The sequence below is a fragment of the Phyllobates terribilis genome, unplaced genomic scaffold (assembly GCF_046119375.1).
Source record: "Phyllobates terribilis strain yellow unplaced genomic scaffold, ASM4611937v1 Scaffold_11__3_contigs__length_659146591, whole genome shotgun sequence".
Lineage (NCBI taxonomy): Eukaryota > Metazoa > Chordata > Amphibia > Anura > Dendrobatidae > Phyllobates > Phyllobates terribilis.
In genome coordinates this window covers 37,280,992-37,307,825 of record NW_027362771.1, presented here as the reverse complement: position 1 = coordinate 37,307,825, position 26,834 = coordinate 37,280,992, and the positions used below count along the sequence as shown (strand labels likewise).

The window sequence follows — 26,834 nt, the reverse complement described above, 5'->3', positions numbered from 1 at the left end:
ATCAGAATCGGGCCTTTTTGATTTTTAGACTTCATTTTTGTTTAAAATCACATACCATATACAGATACAAAAAATGAGCCTTATTTTATAACCGTGGTTCCGGGCAAGAGGTTAGGAGCTTAAGAGCTTAGCAGCAATATCTGTCACATCTACAGTAGGAATTGCTCACTGATCGCCACTTATATGGTGTAATGGGGTTAATAATCCTATTAGAACATTGTCTCATGAGCTTGTTGGTAGATTTTTGCAGTCAGTAAAGATTTTAGTGATTGACTATTCAGTTGGATTCCACTTTCCTGCTCCATTGGCTTATAATGGTGTCCTACAGGTTTCCATCATAGTGTTTGTCATTTTACCCCCCAAAATAGTGCAGCATGCTAATAAGTAATTATGATAGAATACATTGACCTAGCAATATTAGAGGACATGCTCACATATTTGGGGACACTGGAATAGGTCCTTCATTAAGAGAGCTGGATTTTTTCGAAAGAAGTAATTTCCGACTTTCCGCTTCCTGAAATATTTTCCTGTCTTCTGGTCAGTAGATGAATTTTTTGAATGTGTGAAACCAACCTTATATATTGTATCCTAATCTAAACCTCCTAATTGTTTAACCCCTTAGTGACCACCAATATGTCTTTTTACTGACCTGCGATATAAGAGACTAGCGTTCCTTGTCAGGTGACTATCCTGAAGCGGTCACCTGTACACTATAGCTGACAACTTGCTGCATCAGCCAAGATCAGTGTTGGCACCGACCATGGCCGTTTAACCCCTTAAATGCTGCTGTCTATAGCTACTATATGGCATCTACCTGTTTTATAGAGTGTGGGGGTTTCCTCTTTAACCCCATCGACACCCTGAGCTCTTGATCGTGTGGTCCTGATGTTTGCCATAGCAGTCACGGCTAAATAATGGCCTTAGAGTCCACTGGCTATAGCGGCCTGTGCAGACGTTATCAAAATTTAGGTGGTAAAAATATATTTTTTTTTCATTAATTTCTGAAAAGCACCTGAATGGTCAATGAACAACCTGAAAGCAATTTTGAATACATTAAAAGGTGCAGTTTTTAGAATGCTATCACTTTTCGGGGTTTCCAACATATAGGACTCCTAAAGTCACTTCAAAACTGAACAGGTCCCTATAAAAATAAGTTTTGTACATACTTCCTTGAAAAAATGAAAAATTACCGCTACATTTTTAAACCTTCTAAAATGCTAACAAAATAAAACAACATTTTACAAATGGTGCTGGTGTAAGGCAGACATGAGGGAAATGTTATGTATTAATGTTTTTTTTTGTGGTTTGACTAAATTAAAGAGATAATCATTCAAAGTTTGAAAATTGCTATTTTTTAAAAAAAAAAATTAAAATTTTTGTCAAATTTCTGATATTTTTATAAACAAACAAAAAACATATCAACCTAAATTTACCTTTATCATAAAGTATAATATGTCATGAAAAAAAGTCTCAAAATCAATGGGATATGTTGAAGCGTTCCAGAGTTATTACTACATAAAGTGACACTGGTCAGATTTCAAAAACTTGATGATCTGGGCATTCCTTACATTGTGGAAGCAGTGAAAGAAGCAGGAAGCTTGAAATTACCTTATTACTGCTACAATGGAAACAAATTTACTTTTTCTTAAGTTAGTGGAAAATATTTTTGGTATGTAATGAATAAAAATAAAAATCTCTTTAAACCTTTCCTGATGTGTGACGTAAATCACACGTCAGAAAGAAATCTATGGAGCGGGCACAGTAGCTGAACTTACTTGATGTGTGGCAGGTGCCCAGTCTGTTATACAGCTGACACCTGCCTTAACCCCTTACTGGCCTGGGGCGTATTAGTACGCCCCAGGCCATCACCCCCGGTTCAGTAAGGGCTCCGGCGGTGAGCCCGCACTGAACCGCGAGCACATGTCAGCTGATTCTTACAGCTGACGTGCCCGCAACAGCCGCGGGTGGAATCGCGATCCACCCACGGCTGTTAATATGTTAAATGCCGCTGTCAATCTCCGACAGCGGCATTTAACATCGCCGCGCCGAAGTGCGTCACTTACCCATCAATCGGCGACCCCGTCACATGATAGCGGTTCACCGATGCATGGGCATGACAACCCTGGGTCTGCAGCAGACTCCATTGGTTGTCATGTAAAGATTACTATGAGCGCCACCTAGTGGTCAGCTCTCATAGTACAGGAGCATTTCTGCTACATAGAGGTGATCTGCTCATCGCCTCTATGTAGCAGAGGCGATCGGACAGTTGCTGCTTCTAGTCTCCTATGGAGACTATTGAAGCAAGCAAAAAGTTTAAAAAAAATGTTTTAAAAAAATTGAAAAATATATAAAAGTTTTAATCACCCCCCTTTTGCCCCATTCAAAATAAGATAATAAAAAATAAACCCCACATACACATATTTGGTATCGCCGCGTTCAGAATTGTCCGATCTATCAATATAAAAAAAGAATTAATCCGATCGGTAAACAGCGTAACGAGGAAAAAATTCCAAACGCCAGAATTACTTTTTTTTGGTCGCCGCAACATTGCAATAACGGGCGATCAAAACATCGTATCTACCCCAAAATGGTATCAATAAAAACGTCAGCCCAGCGCGCAAAAAATAAGCCCTCACCCGGCCCCAGATCCCAAAAAGTGGAGACGCTGCGGGTCTCGGAAAATGGCGCCATATTTTTTTTTTTTCACCACTTAAGTAAAAAAGAACTTGTACATGTTTTGTGTCTATTAACCCGTAATGACCTGGAGAATAATAATGGCATGTCAGTTTTAGCATCCAGTGAACGTGGAAAGAAAAAAAATCAAAAAACTGTGAATTGCATTTTTTTTGCAATTTCACCGCACTTGGAATTTTTTTCCCGTTTTCCAGTACATGATATGGTAAAACTAGTAATGGCGTTTAAAAGTACAACTCGTCCCGCAAAAAATAAGCCCTCACACGGCCATATTGTCCAAAAAATAAAAACGCTGTGGCTCTGGGAACAAGGGGAGCAAAAAACGAAAATGCAAAAACGGAAAATCCCAAGGTCACGAAGGGGTTAAACTACTGGGATTATCAATTCTTATCACAGTAGTTTAACCCCTTAGATGCCATGGTCTGTAATGTCCCTTTGTCTCTCGATTAGCCAACCATAGTGCCATCTCAGAGTGCCAGTGCATTGTCACATTGATAGTTACTCCAGTCAAGGCCTGACCCAGGACAATGCACAGAAGTATTGCGCTATATTAAACCATTGACCAAGTGATCACAAGCTCAAGTACCCTAGTGGTCCATAGAAAAAAAAAAACCACAGCATGAAATATAAATATTGAGGTTACGGTCACACTATCAATATTTTGTCAGTATTTCGCATCAGTATTTGTAAGCCAAAACCAGGAGTGGGGCAAAAATGCAGAAGTGGTGACGTGTTTCTATTATACTTTTCCTCTGATTGTTCCTCTCCTGGTTTTGGCTTACAAACACTGTTGTAAAATACTAACCAAATACTGATAGTGTGACCGTAGCCTTACTTCTCTTTTTCCATTCATAGTGTAAAATAATATAAACCAAAAGGAGAAACCTATTTGGACATCCAGAAAAGTTCAAACTATTGAAATATAATTTTATTTATCACTCATGGAAAAAATTGCATAAAAAATAAATAAATCTCAGTCACACTTGAGGCAAGGCAAGCACCTCTTAATCATTGCGGCGTGTCTTGACTCCACCACAGCCCCTCACCAAGACGGGTGTGAGTTATGCCGATCTTGAGTAATCGGGGCCATAAGCTATAATGTCTGCTATTTGTTAAACTGTGAAATGAGCTTAAACAGTATGTAGTTTGTAATATTTTACAATTTTATGCCTTTTTTACTACTCCTTTTGGACTTAAGTTTGCATAAACTTAGCCTTCTGATTTTTAGCTAAACTATTCTTGCATATTTTTATATTTGGTCTGATTTTCAGACTCCCAGAAGAAAGAAGAGACTCTTTTGTCGGTATCATGATGGATTCCGGAATCCTCTTCTGATTTTGAGACCCATTAAGGAAGAAGATGAGTGGGATAGTCCACGCATTGTGCGTTATCTGGATGTTTTGTCCAATGATGAAATTGAGAAAATTAAAGAGCTGGCTAAGCCAAAAGTAAGTATATTTTGTGATTTTCTTACTCGGCGAAGCATTATACACTAAACGTATATACTGTAAATAACTTTATCAATAGGGCAGCAAACGGCAAGTGATGGTTTCAAACACTAAATGCAGAAAATAGACAAAAAAATGTTAAAATTATCCTAGCGATTCTTTTTTTAATCTCCTCTTTTGCTTTGAACATATTTAAAGCTGATATCTAAATTCTTCTGTGTGTGTCTAAAGAACTCCACAATGCCCCCATCTCCTCCTCATCCTCGCTTGTGTCTAGCTCTAACACAACTGGCAGCAGCAGATGTCTGCCGGCTTTACCCTGTCTGCAGTGGGTCAAAAGATTAAGCCTTAACCCATTGGCTAAGTAGTGGTGGGCTTTAGTTGTCCAACAGTCAGATGGAACTAATCTGCAGTGGACTAAAGGGGTTGTCTCCTACTTAGATTTTGATTCCTTATCTTTAGGATATGTTACCAATATCAGATTGGTGGGATCTGAACAGCATGGCTTCATATCATTATGTAGTGGCTGTTCTCAGATACTGCGGCTCAGCTGAAAACAGCCGATCAGAGAGAGGGTGAAAGTCCATAAATCTGTAAAAGTAAAAATGCAGTGTGCTTTCAAACGGTGAGAACAGCTATATTTCTTGTTTCACATCTCTGCCTTTCATGGACTAGATGTGAACAACTGCTTCTTGGTCCAAGGCACCAGAGGCCGTGTTACAAGAATACCTGGATCTTAAAATACAATCCAGAGCTGCATTCACAGGTCTTCAGGCTCTATGTGATCAAACATTCCTTGCTGGCGCAGGCTCTTTACACAGTGAAAGAAGCTCAAACCGTGCAATGTACTGTAATATGGTGTAGGTAAGGCCGCATTCACATCATGTTTTAGCCACAAATCGCAGGCTTCCCTTGGGATTCCATCCAAAGCCCTGAAACATGGGATTCAGGCATATCCGCCGGCTGGACAATTGAGTTTAATGAAACACATTGGGTCACGTTGTCAAAAAGGTGTAAACTGAAAAAGAGGAGAAAAAAAGAGCACAAAGTGACTCCGTCTGCTTCAATAAACTCAAAAGCCTCTTCGTCACACACCATTTTTCAGGTCATCAGATTGAAGGCCTGATGGAGCCACGGATGTGAAACTAAAACATTTAAACCCGGCCTAAAACGGTCTAGAGCAATCTGTCACACCCCTTTTATAATTATCATATACTGTATGACCCCTATGGTTTTATTTTCTTTTTTTTATATCATGGGTGTCATGATTTTATCATCAGATGTCCAGGAAATAGGGTTTGTTAAAACATCCATTGGATGAATGATTTTGTTTCATCTCTTGCACCATACATCTCTGGATATTTCAGACAAAGGACCGCGTTTTTAATATTAGACAGAGTAGGACTATCCCGAACGGGTTCACCTGGTCTTGGTGGGATAGCTTTCATACTATTTTTGGTCAAAAACAGTGTTACTAAGAATCCTATTTTATTTAAATGCACTTTTGCTTTTTATTTATTCATAGCAGGGTTTATGTTCATTTTGCTTCTTGTAAGTTATAGATAGAAGAATACCTACATAGAAATGTGCAAAGCTCAAAATCAAAAAAATATATATTTTTTATTGGATAAGAAAAATAATTAAAAGTATAAAAATAGACATACAAAAGTCAGACCTATGAAATACTAACGGTAGGTAAGTGATGATACCAAAACTCCCTTGCGTGAATACTACATATCAATACAGAGTTATATTATGTGTAATCACAGTATTTAGGACGGATAATGAAAAAGTACAAGCCAAAATAGCCAGTGCTGTATAAGTTATGGCTCTTTAAGGTCCATACATATAGACAGAGAGAGAGAATGATATCACATAAACCTTCACATAACGATAGTAAAGCACAGTGGCATGGAGTACACTTTACCTATCAAAGAGACGCGTTTGTTTGGCCCCTTATGTATTGCTCCTTCTTTTCATGTAGGTGTTTCACAAGTTAGATACAGCACCTCTGATTTTATCTGACTGGACCATGGCTTTGTGATGGCTTGCCCACCAAAAACTTGCAGCAAATTGCAGTACAATGATAATGAACAGACTTTCATAGCATGCAGCAGATGTTTTAAATCTGAATGTTATAAGTGTTGCACATGTGTTGCAGCGATCATGGCAAAATCTGCAAAATATTCGTGTAACAGAGAATTAATTCAAGATAAGTAATGCAATGTATTTAAAAAGCTAAAAATCCATCCTGCGTCATTTTTTTCCTCCTTGTGTCCAGATTAAATCTTGTTCTGGTATACAGTGTAAGAGAGTAACTTTAAATTGAAATCATAGTATAGAAACTAAGGAGGCAAATCAGTCATGTCCAATTTCCCTTCAGTTTTCCGAAGCAGTTTTTGCTGTGTGTACGTGGAAAGCACAAGTCTTTCATTTACAGATTATGGAAAATAAAAGCCAGAAAATGCAGATGGAAGAAAGACTCTCAATATGGAAAGAATCAAAATAAAATAGTGGAGACGCTGATCTAACTTAACCCAAACTGAATTCCATATTTTATTTGGCAGAAATGTTTTGGCGTCTTAAAGTTCATCACAGGGTACTAGAATCGTTCCACACCCCGTCAGCTGATGTGAGGAATACAAGTAGCACTAATGACTGGTGGTAGTTCTCTTCTACTCATTCACCTTACTTTTTACATTGTCACATTTCTGGGAGAAGGCCTTCTTATGTTGGTTGTATAGCTTGCTTTAAGTTGTGCAGGATCAGGATAACAGTTTGGCCAGATTGACATTCAATGGTTCTTCAGGGCAGGAGAAATCGCTGAAAATTTGCAACAATGAAATTCCCATCAGAACGATGATGAAAATATTGTTCAATGCAAATGCATATTTTAGAATCCTAGCAATTCCCTATTTTGTGTATTTAACCTATTGTAGTGAACTGGATGAAATCTGTTGACGGATTTGCTTGCAGATTTTCCAGTTTTCCGCCTGTGAATATGTTTTACGCAGACAATTCATCAAGCAGTTTACACTGGTTTGAAATGTCACTAAAATTTTTGCACAACTCCTAGTTTTGAGACGAGACGTTTGGTGTTTTTACACCAGTGCTGGCCAACTCTACACTACCTACTTCTTGAAAAGTGGGCTTAGCTCGCTAGATGGAGTGTGGATGACACATTTGTCATTCACACCACAAAAAGTACGTCAGTCATTTCTTGCAGTGTTGCATAGCATGAGAGATGCGACTAATTAAGAAGCACATACTTGCAAGAGTGTGCAAAGCAGTCATTAAAGCAAAAGGTGGCTGATTTGAAGAACCTAGAATATGAGATATTTTCAGTAGTTTCACACTTTTTTGTTAAGTATATAATTCCACATGTGTTAATTCATAGTTTTGTTGCCTTCAGTGTGAATGTACAATTTTCATAGTCATGAAAATGCAGAAAAATCTTTAAATGAGAAGGTGTGTCCAAACTTTTGGTCTGTACTGTATGTGTGCATGTAAATAGTTTAGGGGGTGAAATCCTGCTGAAAAATTCCCCTTAATGTCTACAAAGATTCATATTACTGAATACTCTTGTGGCTCAAGATATGTGTGGCTCCCATTGCCTACTGTGTTTGATGATCACACAGTTCCATACTCTCCATTGGGGTCAGGGGACCCCATTGTAGAGATAGGTGTGAATCCCATCTCTGGGGGTGTCCTGTGAATTTGCCATAAATTGGTATACCCCTCTAATATCAGAAGATGATAGTTTAAATAAGTGATAACAAATCTGTAATCTGTTCAGCTAAAATAATGCTTGTCTGACCCGATGTTTCAACACAGTTATCGTATGGGGCCAACTAAATCTGTAGAAATTCTGTGGAGATGGGGCCATGTTCTACGTATTAATGGGTACAGCAGTATTTCTTCTCCACATCTGCCTTTTTTGGAGTGCAAAATTCTGAAATTGCCAAACATCCCTAGTATGTTTATTCTCCATGACAACTGACCTACGGGATGAAAACGAATTTCATACTATTCAGATAATCCGCTCCAAGTGATTTGGCAACAAAAAATTGTATAACTAAATAACAGAGTGCCAGACTGAGAGCAAAAGAACAAGCTCGCAAGTACATTATTGTGCTAAAAAGGTGTTAGCTTACTTCAGTATGGTCCGGGTTTTACACCTATTGTTGGGACGATATACCTGAGGACACTTTGTGGTAGTGGTACAGCCACTACTAATGGTAGAAAATCATGTGATTGGTTCAAATGGGGAATTTTGTAACAAATGTATTACATATCTATTTTTCCTGGGAAGTGAAAACAGTCTTTCAGCTGGGACACATTAAATGCATGATAAATCAACACTACAATAAAAGGAAATTAAAAGTCAAACTAAACTTTAGTTTCTCATTTTTGCTTCTTCCTTATTCACAAATCTTTCATAAGCTGGAAAATGGAGTATAATGGGTTCACTGGTCCAAGTTTCAGAGTAGCCAGTTGTTGCTCTACTTGGAGAGGGAAAGATTGACTCATGTTGGCCATTGTGCAGCCACAGAACACTTTACCCTCTTACTTAGTGTTCCTATATATAAGATCTAAACAATCCTCTTCATTTTGTACTTTTATTAAATGTCTGCTTAGTATATGCCAAAGGCCTTTTAAAATGGTTCAGCTCTGTTACCAGTTCATGTACCAAAATCTCATTGTATCCACACGACTTTTCTGCGACTGAGATTTTGCAATGAAATCTGCAGTTTGTACTGTAAAAAGGTGCAGTTTGGGTGCACATTTTTCTTTTTATTGAAAAGGGTGAAATCCACAGTAAAATGTGACGTTTTTGTGGATTTAAAATCTCACTCACAACGCTGCTCAAGTGGGGGATGGGGGGGGGGGAGGGTCCTGCAGAGCATATAAAAGATTACAGTACAGTTATAGATGGTGACGCGCAGGTGACATTCTTTCTCATGTAGTCGCTCACTTTTTCAGTTTTTTCCATCTGGCTCAGACAGCCATGACCACTTATTCCTGCCACAACTCGTCTTCCGAGATTACAGCAAGACACATTTGACTTCGGATATTTCCAGCACCGTCCCCATCTATTCCCAACCTGCACAAATTCCTCATCCTGCTGATACCCCAATACTGAGCCGCTTCTGCCCTGTGTCCCTATAACTGGACCTGCTGTGTGGTACAAAAACAATGCTCCTCTTAGTGCCCTACGTAATAATGCCCACCACTGTGCCTCTTATATGGTAATAATGCCTCCATTACCTTCTAGAAAATATTACTGCCCTGTGCAAGTACTTTGGAAAACACTGCCCATATTTTGCCCCTAGAAAGTAATAATGTCCCCTGTGCACCTTTGACGGTCACTGTACTGACTGCTCCTATAACAATAATGCTTAAGTGTCCACTTAACTTTTAATACTGTCCCCTAAATCTCCCAATTTACAGCTCTTCAATATACAGTATGATAGGCCAACAGCTCCCCTATACTCATTATAATGCACCCACAGCTCCTCTATACATAGTATGATTGGCCCAAAGCTCCGCTATGCACAGTATGGTGGACCCACAACTCCCCTATACACAGCATAATGTTCCCACAGCTCACTTATACACAGTATGATGTCCTCACTGCTCCCTCAAAACACAGTATAATGGCCCTCACAGCAGAACCCACCCCCAGACTGTATAAATGCCTCCACAGTAGTCCCCACACTATATGATGGCCCCCACAGTATCCTTCAAACCGTATAATGGCCCCAGTATTGGCTCCCACACTGTATAATGACCCAATGGTAGTCTCCAAACTGTATAATGCCGTCCACATTAGATCTCACACTGTATAAACGCCCCCACAATTTGAGGACCTTCCATAGATGTATGCCGGACCCACTCACAGTATGAGAGTCCCCCACACTGTATGAGGGTTCCCACACTGTAGGAGTCCCTCAAAGGTAGTCTCCAAACAGTTTAATGATCCCCACATTAGCTCCCACACCGTATAATGGCCTTTACATTAGCTCCCACATTGTATAATGGCTGCCACACTTTGAGGAACCCCCACAGTAGTCCCTACAATGTGAGGGTCCCCACACTGTTTCACGGTCTCCCACAGTAACCAGCACACTGTATGAGGGTCCCCTATTGTTTATGATGCCTCCACAATCACACCACAAGTTTTATTTAAAATAAAAAACATACTCTCCTAATCCAGGATCCTGATGAGTCCTTCTGTAAAACGCTGGCGCTCATAACAGAATGTCGGCGTCCCAGCGCGGTGCAATGATGTCACGGCGCCAGGACTCTGATGTTCTGTGCCTCAGCCAGTGCCCCAGTCTGCTGTTCTGTAGCCAACAGGTTTAAAGCGACCGGCGGTCTACGGAACAGAGAGTGGTAGTGCATTAAGATCGTGTCGCCCTGCTCCATTGCAGAGCCTAAGTATTTTGGCGTGCAGCGCACACGGACATAATTAAGTTTAGCAGTAGCTCCGGGTGGGCCCCTCTAAGCGCGAGCTTGAGCCAACCGCCCCACCAGTAGCTACACTACTGCTGCTACTGTAACACACACATCAATGGAAAATCTGCTGCACGTTCACACAGTGAGAAAGTACCCTTGCCATTGTATTTGAGGGAGAGGAGGAAATATTTGCAGTTAATCCTATCCCAACCAGCTGGTTGTTTCAGAGCGAGCTTATCACAGTACTTGGCCTTTAAACTAAAAGTCTTTTTCCATATGATCTACTGCCAAGTAGACTGCCATAAAAGTCCTGATGTATAAATTTGTATAAGTCAGACTGTTCTTGTTGTTGCCAAAAAAATGTTATGTTCTTATTATACCCATCAACAGAAAGATAATTATACAATTTTGTACAAACGTTTAAGACAGATGTGCAAAATAATACTGCAAACTAGGAATACTTTCAAAAACAAAATATTTAATATTTTCATTTTATATCAATTAATAAAATGCAAAGTGAATGAACAAAAAAGAAATCCAAAGCAATATTTGGCATGACCGCCCTTTGCCTTTAAAACAGCATCAATTATTTTACACTTGGGCTGCGTGCCCACGATGCGTTTTTAATGCGTTTCCGCAGCATTTTTGCAGCTGCGGAAACGCATTAAAAATGCATGGTAGAAGGGCAGCAATGTTCCCCAATGATAATCCGCATGTGCTGTGCACATGCTGCGGAAATTTCCTCTGCGGATTATCATTGTGGAAAAAAACGCAGCACTACCAATTATTTTGCGGAAATGCTGCGTTTTCGCCGCCATGGACTTGCATTAGAACGCGCCAATTCCGCAAGACTGCATCTGTACTTGCGTAATTGGCGCATTCTAATGTGCGGATGGTACCCGGGTGTGGAGGACAGGAGACTCTCCTCCACACCCAGGTATCATAGAACCTGTAAAAACAAGAATAAAATAAAGATTATATTCACCTTCCGACCGCCCCCGGTCTCCTTCCCTGTGCTTGCGGGCAGGACTGAAGGACCTGCGGTGACATCAGTCATGTGACTGCAGGTCTTTCAGTGCAGTGTCCCGCGATCAGCTGGCAGCCAGGAAGGAGCGCAGCAACACACGCCGGGCCATCGGAAGGTAAGTATAGGTTTATTTTTTTATTTTTAACCATTCTCTCGGGTCACACTATATAAATCCATGCCGTTTGCATGGATTTATATAGTGTGACCTAGTTGACAAGCACTTTCCAAGTGATGCTAAAATCATTTTGAAAGCGCTTATCAACCCGCATGTGGATCCGCATGTATTTCGCAGGAAAAACACATGTACAATCCGCATGTACAATCCGCATGTGTTTTTTCTGCCAGGGAGATGCAGAAATGCTGCAGAAATTTTCTGCTTTATTTCTGCATCGTGGGCACATAGCCTTGCACAGTTTTTGAAGGAACTCTGTAGGGAGGTTGCTCCATAGATCCTGGAGAACTAACCACAGATCTTCTGCAGATGTAGCGCTTGCTGTCTCTTTATGTAATTCCTGACAGACTCGATGATGTTGAGATCAGGGTTCTTTGGGGGCCATATCATTTCAAGATGTCTTGTTTTTCTTTATGCTGAATATAGTTCGCAATGACATCGGCTTTGTTTGGTGGTCGTGTCCTCCTGCAGAATGAATTTGAAGCCAATTGGATGCCTCCCTGATGGTTTTGCATGAAGGAGAAGTATCTCCTTGTATAACTCTGCATTGAGGACATCAAGAAATTGGCAAAATGGAGGTCCGATGCAATGGTTGTCCAAGGAAACTTGGTGCAGCAGATATAAGACACCTCATGCATCACTTCGAAATCTGAAGCTGTCCAGCAGTGCCATCAGATTAGAGCTGGCAGCAGCCAGTGGGATTCAGCTACACCCAATTATTGTTCAGAGAAATCTGTCCAGAAGTAGTCTTATTGGGACATGTGACTCAAGTGTGCAAGAAAACATAGAAATTGGGATGTAGAAAAAATGGCAGCAGGTGCTCGGTACTTATGAGTCAAAATATGAAATATTTGGCTGAAACAGAAGGTAGTTTGTTGCCAAAAGGGCTGGAGAGCGGAACAGTGCATGTCTGCAGGCAATAGTGAAGCATGGTGGTGGTTCCCTACAACTTTGGACTGCATTTCAAGATTAATGGTGTCCTCAATGCTGAGAAATGTATGCAGATGCTTATCCATTGTGCAATACCATCAGGAAGGTGTCTTATGTGACTCCAGATGTATTCTGCCTCCACAAAGCCCTAATCTAAACACTGGGTTTGCCTGGGATTACATGAAGAGAGAGAATTTTGCATGCCCACATCTACAGAAGATCTGTGGTTAATTCTCCCAAATTTTTTAACAATCTCCTTGTCGAGTTCCTTCAAAATCTGGCAAGTTTACCCAGAAGAATTGATGTTCCCTTGTAGACTGTGAGCCCTCGCGGGCAGGGTCCTCGCTCCTCCTGTACCAGTCGCTGACTCGTTTTGTTAAGATTTTTGTAATTGTTTTCTCTATGTATACCCCTTTCTCACACGTAAAGCGCCATGGAATATAATAAATAATAATGTTTTGAAGGCAAAGGGGTGCTCACACCAAATATTGATTTGATTTAGATTTCTTTTGTTCATTCACTTAGTCATTTATTTTTAGTAGTGAACAGTTTGCAAACATTTCTGTTTTTGAAAACACTCTTACATTGCAGAATTTTTTGCACACTTGCCTAAAACTTTTGCACAGAGACAAATTGTTTCAGAGGCACCAAAGAGTTAATTTCATTCCTTTATTTATCCAAAAACATCATAAATGCAACGTTTCATCTAGAAATCGGCCTTTTACAAGCATAAGCAAAATGGCAGATGAAGCGTATGCTTGAAAAAGGCCACTTTCTGGCTGAAACATTTGCTTTTATGATGCACTTGGATAAATGAAGGAAAAAAATTATCTTTCTGGTGCCCTGGAAACAATTTGTTTCTCTATTTGCTGGTAACTCGGGGTGGGAGGTGTATCTTCGGCTGTGGACAAAGCAATATAAGTTTTAGATCAGGTTTATGCTTCATTGGATTACAGAAGTAGTTCGCCTACCACATTTTCAGAGACCGTTTTGGGATCTGTTAGACTTCCAATCCATTGTAATGGCTCTAGGCCATGTAAGATAACCCTTGACAATATGCCTGATGTGACATCAATTAACATAGTTTGTGTTTTTTTTTCAGCTGGCCAGAGCTACAGTTCGAGACCCTAAAACTGGAGTTTTAACCACTGCAAACTATAGGGTTTCTAAAAGGTAAGAAAGAAAGTCTTTTGTACTGAATGCTAGATGAAATCCACCTATATGGTTGGCAAAATACACTATATCTTACAAAATAAAATGAACCCCCAACAAATGGGAGCAGTGCAATATTGATTTATATGTTGTACGATCTCTGTCCTGGACTGCAGTCAGAGCTGGTTTCCAGCAACTTGAAGTATTCCCACCTAGTACATGTATGGTATCTTCACAGGATAAGACATGATACGGGTCCCACCTATGGTACTTCAATGTGGATATGCCTCAAATGTATGACATGAGAATACCCTTTTTTAATGTTCTTTAAAATGCTGTGAAATTATGGAGGCAGATGGTGGTTGTCGTCCAGATGCAGAATTTAGTTGCTAGTTGTGCCATCTTTGGGGTAGACAAGTTTTCTTTCTTGAAACCACTGCTATTTGCTATTATATGTACATAAATGGACTTCATGCAGAAGTGTAACACTTGTTGATATCTAGTGCCTGGTTGGAGGAATACGATGATCCTGTTGTTGCACTGGTGAATCACCGCATGCAAGCTATTACGGGCCTAACTGCTGACACCGCTGAACTGTTGCAGGTAAAATAAATCCAATGGAAGCCATCACTTTAGAGGAAACATAACCAGTGTCAATCATTGCAGTAGTATTAAAGGGAATCTGCCACCAGGTTTTTGCTACCCCATCTGAGAGCAGCATGGTGTATGGTGTATGGGCTGAGAACATGATTCCAGCGATTTGTCACTTGCTGGTCTGCATGCTGGCTGTCATTTTGATCACTGTTTTCTCTGTTGCAGATTCACCAGTGCTCAGGATGCTGAACCCTATATAACCCCGCCCTTACCACTGTTTGACAGCTGTTTGTGTACACTGTGCATAGGCAGAAAGTTGCTAATTAGTGGTGGGGGCGGGGTTATAAAGAGCAGCAGGATCACATGGCACCAGACAACTAGTCGTGTAGTAATATCTGCTGATAAATTACTGACAGACAGATCCATAAATGACACATTACTGGAGTCAGGCTCTTAGCTGTTACAACATGTTGCTCTCAGATTACATAGCAACAACCTTCTGACAGATTAACTTACTTTTCAACTTTTATATATATTTTTTTAAGTGATTCATTTTGGCCCTGTTTAAAAACTCTAAAAATCAACTGGTACTCTCCCTCTCTGAGTCCAGCTCTGTATCTGTACCTCTGCTGAAAAGGAAAATCCCTTGAATAAAATAATTTAATAATTCTAATCTAATCTGTGACATTGGTTATGCATTTAAAATCTAGTAAATACATTTTTAGTCCTACCCAACTGAGTGAAGATGAGGTTTTTCTAATTCTATATTGTTACCTCACATCCCTACACAGGGATTCTTAACCAAATAAAAAATATACGTACTGCGAAAATAATCTCCTTTATATCTTCTTTTGTGATTAGTTCATGTTTTCTGTGTACACTAGACCTTACTAATATTGCATGTACGCTGCTAATTGTGTCTAATAATGGGATGCTGGGACACACGTTTCATAATGGTCTTTCGTGTGTGGCCGCCTAGTGGTTATGATGAGCATTGCAACTTCTTGCGAATCAGCAAAGCCAAAGAAATGAGCTGAAGCATAAATTGGTATATATGTAACGTGTAAGAGCATGTTCACACTGTAACCATTTCACAGACAAAATCCAAGAAAAAAACAATGAGCATATACCCTGTAGTAAGTAAATAGTAATAGTACATGTAAATAGCGAGGGACTTGGTTAACACTATTTTGAACAAAAAAGCATAAAAGGCATTCTGTGTTTGATTTATTTTTTTAAATTGGAGTCCTTAACCAAATTTCTGAAAATCTAAGAGTGGACACAAATGTAAGAGAAAGTGCAGCAGACTATGCTTTTATATACAGTGAATTAAAAGTATATACTGTATTTTACTCTTTAGGCTTGTTTCTGACCCATCGACAAATAATAGGAATAGAAGTGAAATTAAAGGGAGTCTGTCAACAGGTTCCATATCATGGGAAGGATTTGAGCTCTTGGTTCTGGCTGCAGGAGATGAACAGTGACTTAGAAAACTACGGAATATAGCAAATTATTCCATGGTTGGAACAAGGGTATCAGTGATTACTTTGTGCTGGCCTCAGACATGGCGGCATAAACCTGGTGGAAGATTCTTTCTAATTTAAAACTGCTGTCAGCCACTATAATCATTGTTACAAAGTTCTGCAAAGAAAATGTACTTTTAAAGGTTAATTAATACAATAAAATGATGTAATGATAACTGACTTCTGATTATACATTTCCTACTGACAGGTAGCAAACTATGGCATGGGAGGTCAGTATGAGCCACATTTTGATTTTTCCAGGGTAAGTACATTTAAGAATGTATTGTGCTCCTTTGATATTCTTACAATCGCCTCCCTTATTAACGTTATTAATTGCCTTCTAACACTTTTGAACATTTAATTTCTGCATATGTTTGTGCATTTTTTTTAATACATCATATTTCAAGAATCCATTTTTTGGTTATGCATAACAAACAATTTATATTTAAAGCATTAGTACATCACTCTTGTAACTAGACATGATCTCCTTGTAGTCATTTTATTAATGAACCATTACTATATGTGGAGGCCCTCTGCAGCTCACCATCACCACCTTGTGGCTCTTTTTACTCTTATGCTAATATTCAAGGTATTAAATCCACTACGTACATAAGACATCTCTTCAAGTCACATTACTGTCAGAGCTGTGTCACAACTGAATGTTTTTAATTAAAGGGAATCTGTCAACAGGTTTTTCCTATGTAATCTGAGAGCACCATGATGTAGTGGTAGAGACCCTGATTCCAGTGATGATTCACTTACTAGGTTGTGTTTTGCTGTTGCAATACAATCCGTTTTTTACCAGCAGGAGATTATAACTTCAGGACTAGGTGTCTCGTGCCTCCTAGTCTAACCATACCTCCAGCACTGATTAGCAGCTTTATGTCACTATACAATATACACCAGGGGCGTCTGCTTGCGTCAAAGATCCGGGGCTCCGGCCCTGAACATTTTGTCCAGAGCCCCGGATCTCCTGCCAGACTGCAGTGGGGGCGACAGCGAGTCAGGTGAAAGTTACTCTGCCTGTGAACTGACCACTGCCGCCCCACTGCCATGATCCCTGCCTGTGATTCCCTCGCTGTGGGAGAGAAGAGCCCGGCTGCCTGCAGACAGGAGGGCACATGCCGTACAGTGCAGCTTCGTTCCTCAGTGAGCAGAGCTGTCTCTAGTGTCGGCTCAGGAGGGGGAGAGGCTGAAGTCACAGGACTGGGGAGAGCAGAGGGAGCACTGCAGGATGAGGCAGGAGGCTGTGATCTGCCCAGTGTGACTGGTCTGATATAGGAGATGAGCGAGAGAGAGTGTGTATGTGTGTATATTATTGTGTGTGTGTGTATCTATATCATTGTGTGTGTGTCTCGGGGAGGGGGTGTGTGTGTGTTTCTATATGGTTGCATGTAATATCTGAAATCATACAATGCATAAGGAGCCGTGGAGACCACCATACAGAGCATAGGGAGCTGTGGGGATCATCATACAGTGCACAGGGAGCTGTGGAGACCATCACGCAGTGTAGAGAGCTGTGGGTCTATCATACAATATATAGGGGGCCTGTGGGGGTACTCAGAATATTGTTTTCCCCTTCTCCCATGACAGCACCACCTGAGAGAGGGTATCCGCCCACCAAGGACAGGAACCTACTGAATAAAAAGGCGGTACCTCTCCTCCGCATCAGTTTTGGTTCCTGTCCCTGATGGGAGCCTCACCAGGTGGTACCTCACGTACCTGGATTATGGACGGTGCGGCCTGGAGGCCGTGGAAGCAGCAGATGGTCCCTGTTCCCAGCCCGTCTGGCTGCTGCCCGGGTCTTCGTGTGGGGAGGAGGTGCTGTTTTTTTTTGGATTCCTCCCCGCGTGCGCCGGGGCCTGCGGCCGGGTCTGCGCCTCGCAAAGATGAGCTGAGCGCGCCGGCCGGCAGGTCTTCCGGGCTGCGCACGTGGGGGTCGCGTCGCACCCTGTGACGGAGCGCGCCGGAAGTCCGGGCTGCGCACGCGCGGGGTGCTGACGCGCCCTATCACGGAGTGCGCCGGAAGCCGGGTCTGCGCATGCGCGGGTGGGAAGCTGACATCCCGCTGCAAGCGCGCCGGGTGCCGCTGGGCTGCAAGCGCGCAGAGGCAAGTGGATCTGCGGGTAGCGCGCCAGCTGGCTAAAATTTAAAAAAAAAAAAAAAAAAAAAAAAAAAAAGAGATTGAGATGAGCACGCTGCCGGAAGGGGAGGAGCCTAAAGGAGGTGGAGCCCTACTGCTTTTAAGGATGGGGAGCAATCAAGATGGCGGTGTCTGCATCCCCGCCATGATGGATGAGGAACCGCAGTCACCTGGGCAGCAGCTGTCACCGCCACAGGAAGTACAGCAGCAGCCACAGCCATCAAAGCAGCGCAAGCAGCTCAAACAAATGGAACGGGAATCTTCCCATCGACAAAGTCATAGCAGTGAGGGGCGTACGAGTTCCGGCAAGACTGGTCAGAAAAGACTTGGTCAGTCCACCTCCGCCAGATGGGAGCCCTCATGTGAACGGCAACCACCGCCTCCGGAGGCGAAGAAGTGTAGTGCTAAAAGTAAAAACAGGGAGTGTGCTTTATGCAAAATCGGTCTTCCCACCTCCTATGCCAAAAACCTATGCTCGGACTGTATTCAGAAAACCATTGCAGAGGAGTCCCCCAGGTTTTCTTTAGAATTAAAGGATCTAATCCAGACAGAGGTCAGAGAGTCTTTAAGAGGCTTAACCTCACTCAAAAAGAAGAAGCGAAAACTAGTTTCTTCAGAATCAGAGGAATCAGTGGAGTCCCGTTTTACGAGAGAACTGCCTTCCTCCTCTAATCACTCCTCATCGTCATCGGAGTCTTCGGATGATGATGGGGGGGGCAGACCTTGTTTTTCGGTTGATAATACTGAGAGACTAGTTAAAGCCGTCAGAGGGACTATGGGTATTACCGATACCAAAGTGCCCAGAACAGTCCAGGATGTTATGTTCGGGGGCTTAGACCAAAGGAGGAGACGCTCATTCCCGGTCAATGACAGGATTAAATATCTGATAGAAAGGGAATGGAAGAAACCGGAGAGGAAGCGTCAGCTGCCGTCATCCTCCAAGCGGAGATACCCCTTTGAGGATGAGGATGCGGCTAAATGGGACAAAACCCCTAAGATTGACGTGGCCATTTCAAAATCTTCAAAAAAATCCACTCTGCCCTTTGAGGATTTAGGAGCCTTAAAAGACCCGCTGGATAAAAAAGCGGAGTCCTTCCTTAAGCAAACCTGGGAGTCGTCAGCAGGGGCCCTTAAACCGGCAGTAGCAGCGACCTGCACTGCTAGATCTATGATGATCTGGCTTCAACAATTGGAAGACCAGATCAGGGGGAATGTGTCCAGGGAGAAAATTCTATCAGACCTTCCTCTTGTGCAGGGAGCTGCTGCATTCCTGGCAGATGCATCGGCAGATTCAGTTAGGCTGGCTGCCCGGTCTGCAAACCTCTCTAATGCAGCCCGTAGGGCGCTATGGCTCAAGAGCTGGCCAGGGGATGTGCAGTCAAAGTCTAAACTGTGCTCAATCCCTTGTGAGGGGGACTTCTTGTTCGGCAAAGGTCTAGATGACATCCTAGATAAAGCCGCAGACAAAAAACATGGATTTCCCACGGTGTCTGGTTCCCGATTTAACAGTTCCTTTCGGAAGAGAAAATACAGCCGCAGTAAAGCTCCCAGAGACCAAGGTAGCTGGAAAGACCGAAAGCCGTATAACAGAGGCTTCATGTTTGGGGGTCCCTCCTCCGAGAATAAGAAAGCCCCTAAGTGACAGTTCCCCCCAGGTGGGAGGAAGATTGTCCCACTTCCTGCCTGCCTGGAAGGAAATTTCATCCAATTCTTGGATCTTAGGGATAATCAGGAGGGGGCTCACATTAGAGTTCAAAAGCAGGCCCAAGAACACTGTCAAAATATCAGCCCCCAGAGGTTTAGCGGAACAGATAGCCTTACAGCAGGAAGTTCTCTCTCTGCTCATGAAAGGAGTTCTGGTGGAAACACCTGCACCCGAGCAAGGAAGAGGATTCTATTCGACTCTCTTCCTAATAAAGAAGCCGGACGGCTCCTTCAGGACCATTGCGAACTTAAAGAGACTGAACGACCATTTAATCTACAGGCCGTTCAAGATGGAAACAATAAAATCGGCCATAAAGATGTTATTTCCGGACTGTTTTATGTGCGTCCTCGATCTGAAGGACGCCTACTACCACGTCCCGATTTTGCCAGATCATCAACAGTTTCTAAGAGTAGCTGTACAATTCGGCAGGCACGTAAGGCATTTTCAGTTCGCAGCTCTTCCCTTTGGCATTTCCATGGCGCCGAGAGTCTTCACAAAAATCATTCTGGAGGTCACAGCGCACTTGAGGGAAAGAGATATTTTGGTCATCCCTTATCTGGACGACTTCTTAGTAGTGGGCAGATCAAGTCAACTCTGTGCTCTAGCCCTGGCGGACGTCATGGCCAGTCTAAGACGCCTAGGTTGGCTGTTAAATCTGGAGAAGTCAAGGCTGGAACCAAAGAGGGTTCAGTCTTTCCTGGGTCTCATTCTGGACTCAGAAAACCAAACCTGTCTTCTACCAGAGGAAAAGAAGCTGAAGATCAGATCCCTAACATCTCAGGTTGTCAGCAATCCGACCATGACCCTGAGTAGTGCAATGTCTCTGTTGGGTACAATGACGTCTTGCATCCCGGCGGTTCAGTGGGCCCAGCACCATTCCAGATGTCTTCAACAGGAGATTCTGGGAGCGGACAGGCGGCTCATAGGTCGCCTGAATGGGAAAATATCTCTTCCAGATGTTGTGATCAACTCCCTGGACTGGTGGACATCTCCGGTCAACCTATCTTTGGGGGTTCCTTGGACCTTCCAGGTGTCTGATACAAGTACAACAGACGCAAGTGCGGAAGGTTGGGGAGCTCACCTAAGGGATCGTTCTGTACAAGGCCTCTGGTCGGACAGCGAGACAAGTCTCTCTTCCAACATGAAAGAGCTGTTGGCAGCCAGAAACGCGCTAAAAGAATTCAGTTCTGTTCTTCAGGGTCCTCACGTCAGGATAATGTCAGACAACAGATCAACAGTCGCCTACATCAATCATCAGGGGGGTACCAGGTCTCTCCCTCTGATGTTAATAGCGGATCAGATCTTCAGGTTTGCCGAGAGTCGGCTGGTTACGCTCTCGGCACTGCATATAAAAGGGGAAGAGAACATAAAGGCCGATTTCTTGAGTCGTCACATCTTGAAACAAGGAGAGTGGGAGTTGAATCCAGCCGTTTTTCAGCAGATTGTGGATCGGTGGGGACAGCCCCAGATAGATCTGTTTGCAAACAGACACAATCGGAAGACCAAAACCTTTTGCTCCCTGAATCCAAAAGAGGGGGCGTTTGCGGTGGACGCGCTGCAGATTCAGTGGGATTTCACTCTAGCTTATGCCTTTCCCCCTTTAGTACTGATCCCTACTATCCTGAGGAAGATCCGAGAGGAACGGGCGAGGGTTATATTGATCGCCCCGTTCTGGCCCAAGAGACCATGGTTCACTTGGATGAAGAGAATGTCCCAAGCAGATCCATGGGTTCTTCCGGACATCCCGGATCTCCTCAGGCAGGGCCCAGTCTGTCATCCCCAAAGAGCGGGCCTGCATTTGACGGCTTGGATTTTGAGAGGTCGCTATTGACGCAAAGGGGGTTTTCTCCGGATCTTGTTACTACCCTTCTAGCAAGTAGAAAGCCGATAACAACTAGAATCTATGGTAGAACCTGGGCTAAGTTCTTGTCTACCTCGGGTCAGTCTGCCAAAGGGAGGATTCCTATTGAGGCCATACTAGAATTCCTCCAGAAGGGGTTAAACATGGGACTAGCCACCAGTACTCTTAAGGTACAGGCATCGGCTCTGGGGGCACTGTATAATTATGACTTGGCAGCAAATAGATGGATCATTAGATTTATTAAAGCCTGTCATAGATCCAGACCTATTCCTGTTCCAAGAATGCCTCCTTGGGACCTTAATTTAGTTCTGGAAGCATTAACCAAACCTCCCTTCGAGCCCTTAGAGAAGGTTTCAGAAAAAATCTTAACTTTAAAGACTGCTCTATTGGTGGCCCTGACATCAGCTCGTAGAGTCAGTGACTTACACGCACTATCCGTTAACCATCCATTCACTCAAGTATGTATGGATAGAGTAATCTTAAGACCAGACCCGGCCTATCTTCCAAAGGTAGCCTCCAAGTTCCATAGGACGCAAGTAATCACTCTCCCTTCCTTCTATCCTAATCCTAGGGATTCTGAGGAACATAAGCTTCACACCTTAGATGTTAAGAGGGTGTTAGTCCAGTATTTGGAAGTGACAAAAGCCTGGAGAAAGAGTGACGCTTTATTTATATCCTTTCAGGGGGCTAGGAAAGGACTTAAGGTTACAAGGGGGACCATAGCTAGATGGGTCAGGGATACTATTACCTTAGCCTACTCTTCTAGCAATCTGCCGGTTCCTGAGAACCTGAAGGCCCATTCCACCAGAGCGGTAGCTGCTTCCTGGGCTGAGAAGGCGGATGTGCCCATCGACATTATATGTAAGGCGGCAACTTGGTCATCCCCCGCTACATTTTACAAACATTACCGTCTTGACCTTTCCTCTTCTACTGATCTGTCCTTTGGTAGAAGGGTGTTGCAAGCGGTGATCCCTCCCTCTGGTATTTGATCTCTATAAATCTCTCAGGTGGTGCTGTCATGGGAGAAGGGGAAAAGATCCTAGTTACTTACCGGTAACGGGATTTTACAGAGCCCATGACAGCACCCTATTAATTCCCTCCCCTTTATCACTGTGGTGTGCACTTTTTTAAGGTGTTTAGTACATATGTTGAGGTGGTGGTTATGTATTAACCTGTCTTCGGAGGCCCTCTCATGCTCTGAAACAAAACTGATGCGGAGGAGAGGTACCGCCTTTTTATTCAGTAGGTTCCTGTCCTTGGTGGGCGGATACCCTCTCTCAGGTGGTGCTGTCATGGGCTCTGTAAAATCCTGTTACCGGTAAGTAACTAGGATCTTTCTTTTAAATGGGTGCATTATTAGTTTTGATTGTGGTTTTGAGGTGGCATTATTACTTTTGGGGAGGGGCATTGTTAACCCCTTTACAACCCAAGGTGGTTTACAAAGTAATGACCAGGCCAATTTTTAAAATTCTGACCACTGTCACTTTATGAGGTAATTACTCTGGAACGCTTCAACATATTCCCCTGATTCTGAGACTGTTTTTTCGTGACATATTGTACTTCATGATTGTGGTAAAATTTCTTCGATATGACTTGCGTTTATTTGTGAAAAAAACGGAAATTTGGCAAAAATGTTGAAAATTTTGCAATTTTCAAAATTTGAGTTTTCATGCCCTTAAATCAGAGAGATATGTCACACAAAATAGTTAATAAATAACATTTCCCACATGTCTACTTTACATCAGCACAATTTTGGAACCAACATTTTTTTTTATTAGGCAGCTATAAGGGTTAAAAGTTGACCAGTGGTTTCTCATTTTTCCGACAAAATTTACAAAACCATTTTTTTGGAGACCACATCACATTTGAAGTCACTTTGAGGGGTCTTTATGACAGAAAATACCCAAAAGTGACACCATTCTAAAAACTGCACCCCTCAAGGTGCTCAAAACCACATTCAAGAACTTTATTAACCCTTCAGGTGCTTCACAGGAATTTTTGGAATGTGAAGAAAAAAATTAACATTTAACTATTTTCACAAAAATGTTAATTTAGAGATTTAGAGCCAATTTTTTTATCTTTGCAGGGGTAACAGGAAATATGGACACCAAAATTTGTTGTGCAATTTCCCCTGGGCACGTAGATACCCCATATGTGGGGAAAAAGCACTGTTTGGGCGCACGGCAGGGTTCGGAAGGGAAGGAGCGCCATTTGACTTTTTGATTGTAAAATTTGCTTGAATAATTAGCGGACGCCATGTTGCATTTGGGGAGCCCCTGATGTGCCTAAACAGTGGAAACCCCCCACAAGTGACACCATTTTGGAAACTAGACCCCTCAGGGAAGTTATCTAGATGTGTGGTGAGCACCCTGAACCCCCAGGTGCTTCACAGAAGTTTATAAGATGGAGCCGTGAAAATAAAAAAATCAAACTTTTTCCACAAAAATGATGTTTTAGCCCCAATTTTTTTATTTTCACAAGGGTAAGAGGAGAAAATGGACCCCAAAAACTTTTGTGCAATTTCTCCTGAGTACGCCAATACCCCATATGTGGGGAAAATACAGTGTTTGGGCGCACGGCAGAGTTCAGAAGGGAAGGAGCACTGTGTGACTTTTTGAACGCAAAATTGGCTGGAATCAAGAGCGGACGCCATGTCGCGTTTGCAGAGCCCCTGATGTGCCTAAATAATGGAAACCCCCCCACAAGTGACCTCATTTTGGAAACTACACCCCTCAAGGATTTTATCAAGGGGTATAGTGAACATTTTAAACCCAGAGATACGACACAGAATTTGATAACATTAGGTCATCATATTGAATAAGTTGTCATTAGTCTTGAGCGCAAGTGCTCGCTACTTGAGTTTGCATCGGGTACTCCGGTATGCACCATGTATCACGGGTGCTCGAGTGACATGCTCGAGTCCCCGCCCCATGTTTCACGGTTATTAGACAACCAAAAAAAATGCGGGGATCGCTCGTACATGGCAGGCAATCCCCGCGAGGCTTTTTTGGCCGCGAAGCATGTGGGGCGGAGACTAGAGCAAGTCACTCGAGCACCCGCTATACTCCATGCATACCCAAGCATCCGATGCAAACTCAAGTAGCGAGCACTTGCGCTCAACACTAGTTGCCATATCGTCATCCTTTTTTTTTTTTTTTTTTTTTTTTACTTTTGAAAAAAATCTCAACCACAGAGTTTATTTTTTACGCCGTTCCTCGTGTGGTGTAAGTGATTAGACGACTTCATTCTTTCGGTCGGCGCAATTACAGCGATGCCAGATTCATATCGGGTTTTTATGATTGACAGCTGTCACACACTAAAAGACGCATTTTTTTGTAAAATCTAGTTTTTGCATCGCCATATTTTGAGAGCTATAATTTTTCCATATTTTGGCCGACAGGGTCATGTGACGGCTTGTTTTTTTGCGGGATGACTTGACGTTTTTATTGGTGCCATTTTTAGGCACGTGACATTTTTTGATCGCTTTCTATTCCGATTTTTGGGAGGCAGAATAAACAAAAACCAACAGTTCAGGAATTGTTTTTTACTTAAATTTTTTATTCTGTTCAGTGTGTGGTAAAATTGATAAGGTAGCTTTATTCTTCGGGTCAGTACGTTTTGGCGCTTTTACATAATAAAAGCAATTTTATAGAAAAAAATATTTTTTTGCATCGCTTTATTCTGAGAGCTATAACTTTTTTATTTTTCGGATGATGGAGCTGTATGGCGGCTTGTTTTTTTGCGGGACGAGATGACGTTTACAGCGGTACCATTTTATTTATATTCGTCTTTTTGATCACGTGTTATTCCATTTTTTTTGTTTGGCGGTATGATTATAAAGCATTGTTCTTTGCTTTAGTTTTTTTTTTTTTTTTTTACCGTGTTCACTGAAGGGGTTAACTAGTGGGACAATTTTATAGGTCAAGTCGTTCCGGACGCGGCGATACCAAATATGTGTACTTCTATTGTTTTTTGTTTTTTCTTTCATAATAATATTTATTGATGGGTACATTATATTTTTATTTTTTGGTGGTTTTTTTTTTTTATATACTTTCTGACAGTCTTTTTACTTTTATACTTTGTCCCACTATGGGACTTTCACTTTTTTGATTCTGATCACCTGTATAGCACAGGGATGGAGCACCATCCCTGTGCTATACAGGCTGTCAGCGCTGCACAGGGAGAAGATAGTTTGGTCATGCACTGCACATGACCAAAATATCTTCCTGCTGTCTGGTGACCCGGATGTTGTCATGATGACATCCGGGAAGCCGTGGCAGACAGCGCTGGAGGCCGGAAGAGGTGGTGAGTATTGCGATCACCTCCCCTTGCCACCGCAATACTGCGATCGACACATAGCATCGGGTGTCAGCTGTGGCAATCAGTTGACATCCGGCGGCGATCGCGCCCGCACAGCCTGTGTGCGGGCGCGATCGCCATGACGTACTAATACAGGTCTGGCTCTTAACCCCTTTCTGACCTGGTCAGTAATAGTATGCACCAGGTCGGAAAGGCCGGATCAGCGGGGGCTCCGGCGCTGAACCCGCACTGAATCGGGCACATGTCAGCTGATTCTTACAGCCCACATGTGCCCGCAACAGCGGCTGTTAACATGTTAAATTCCGCTGTCAATCTCTGACAGCGGCATTTAACAGCGCCGCGCCGGAAGCACGTCACTTACCCGCCCATCGGTGACCCCGTCAGGTGATCGCGGGTCACTGATGGGTGGGCATGACAACCCTGGGTCTGCAACAGACTCCAGTGGTTGTCATGAGCTGATCGCTATGAGCGCCACCTAGTGGTCGGCGCTCATAGCACAGGAGCATTTCTGCTACATAGAGGTGATCTGCTCATCGCCTCTATGTAGCAGAGGCGATTGGACAGTTGCTGCTTCTAGTCTCCTATGGAGACTATTGAAGCATGCAAAAAGAGTAAAAAAAATAAAAAAAAAAATATTAAAAAAATATAAAAGTTTAAATCACCCCCCTTTCGCCCCATTCAAAATAAAATAATTAAAAAAAAAAAACACATACACATATTTGGTATCGCCGCGTTCAGAATCGCCCGTTCTATCAATATAAAAGAAGAATTAATCCGATCGGTAAACGGCGTAACGAGAAAAAAAT

The 26,834-nt window shown here is 42.5% G+C and overlaps 1 protein-coding gene across 5 annotated transcripts in view; it reads left to right on the top strand.

Moving 5' to 3' along the window:
* Window positions 1-26,834, top strand: part of P4HA2 (prolyl 4-hydroxylase subunit alpha 2) — a 170,515-nt gene that overhangs the window by 85,113 nt on the left and 58,568 nt on the right. For all 5 annotated transcript variants that reach the window (XM_073651199.1, XM_073651200.1, XM_073651198.1 and 2 more), the window contains exons 8-11: window positions 3,966-4,142; window positions 13,833-13,903; window positions 14,386-14,485; window positions 16,208-16,261. In XM_073651199.1, the coding sequence (XP_073507300.1) occupies window positions 3,966-4,142; window positions 13,833-13,903; window positions 14,386-14,485; window positions 16,208-16,261 (402 nt within the window). The remainder of the gene's footprint in view (window positions 1-3,965; window positions 4,143-13,832; window positions 13,904-14,385; window positions 14,486-16,207; window positions 16,262-26,834) is intronic.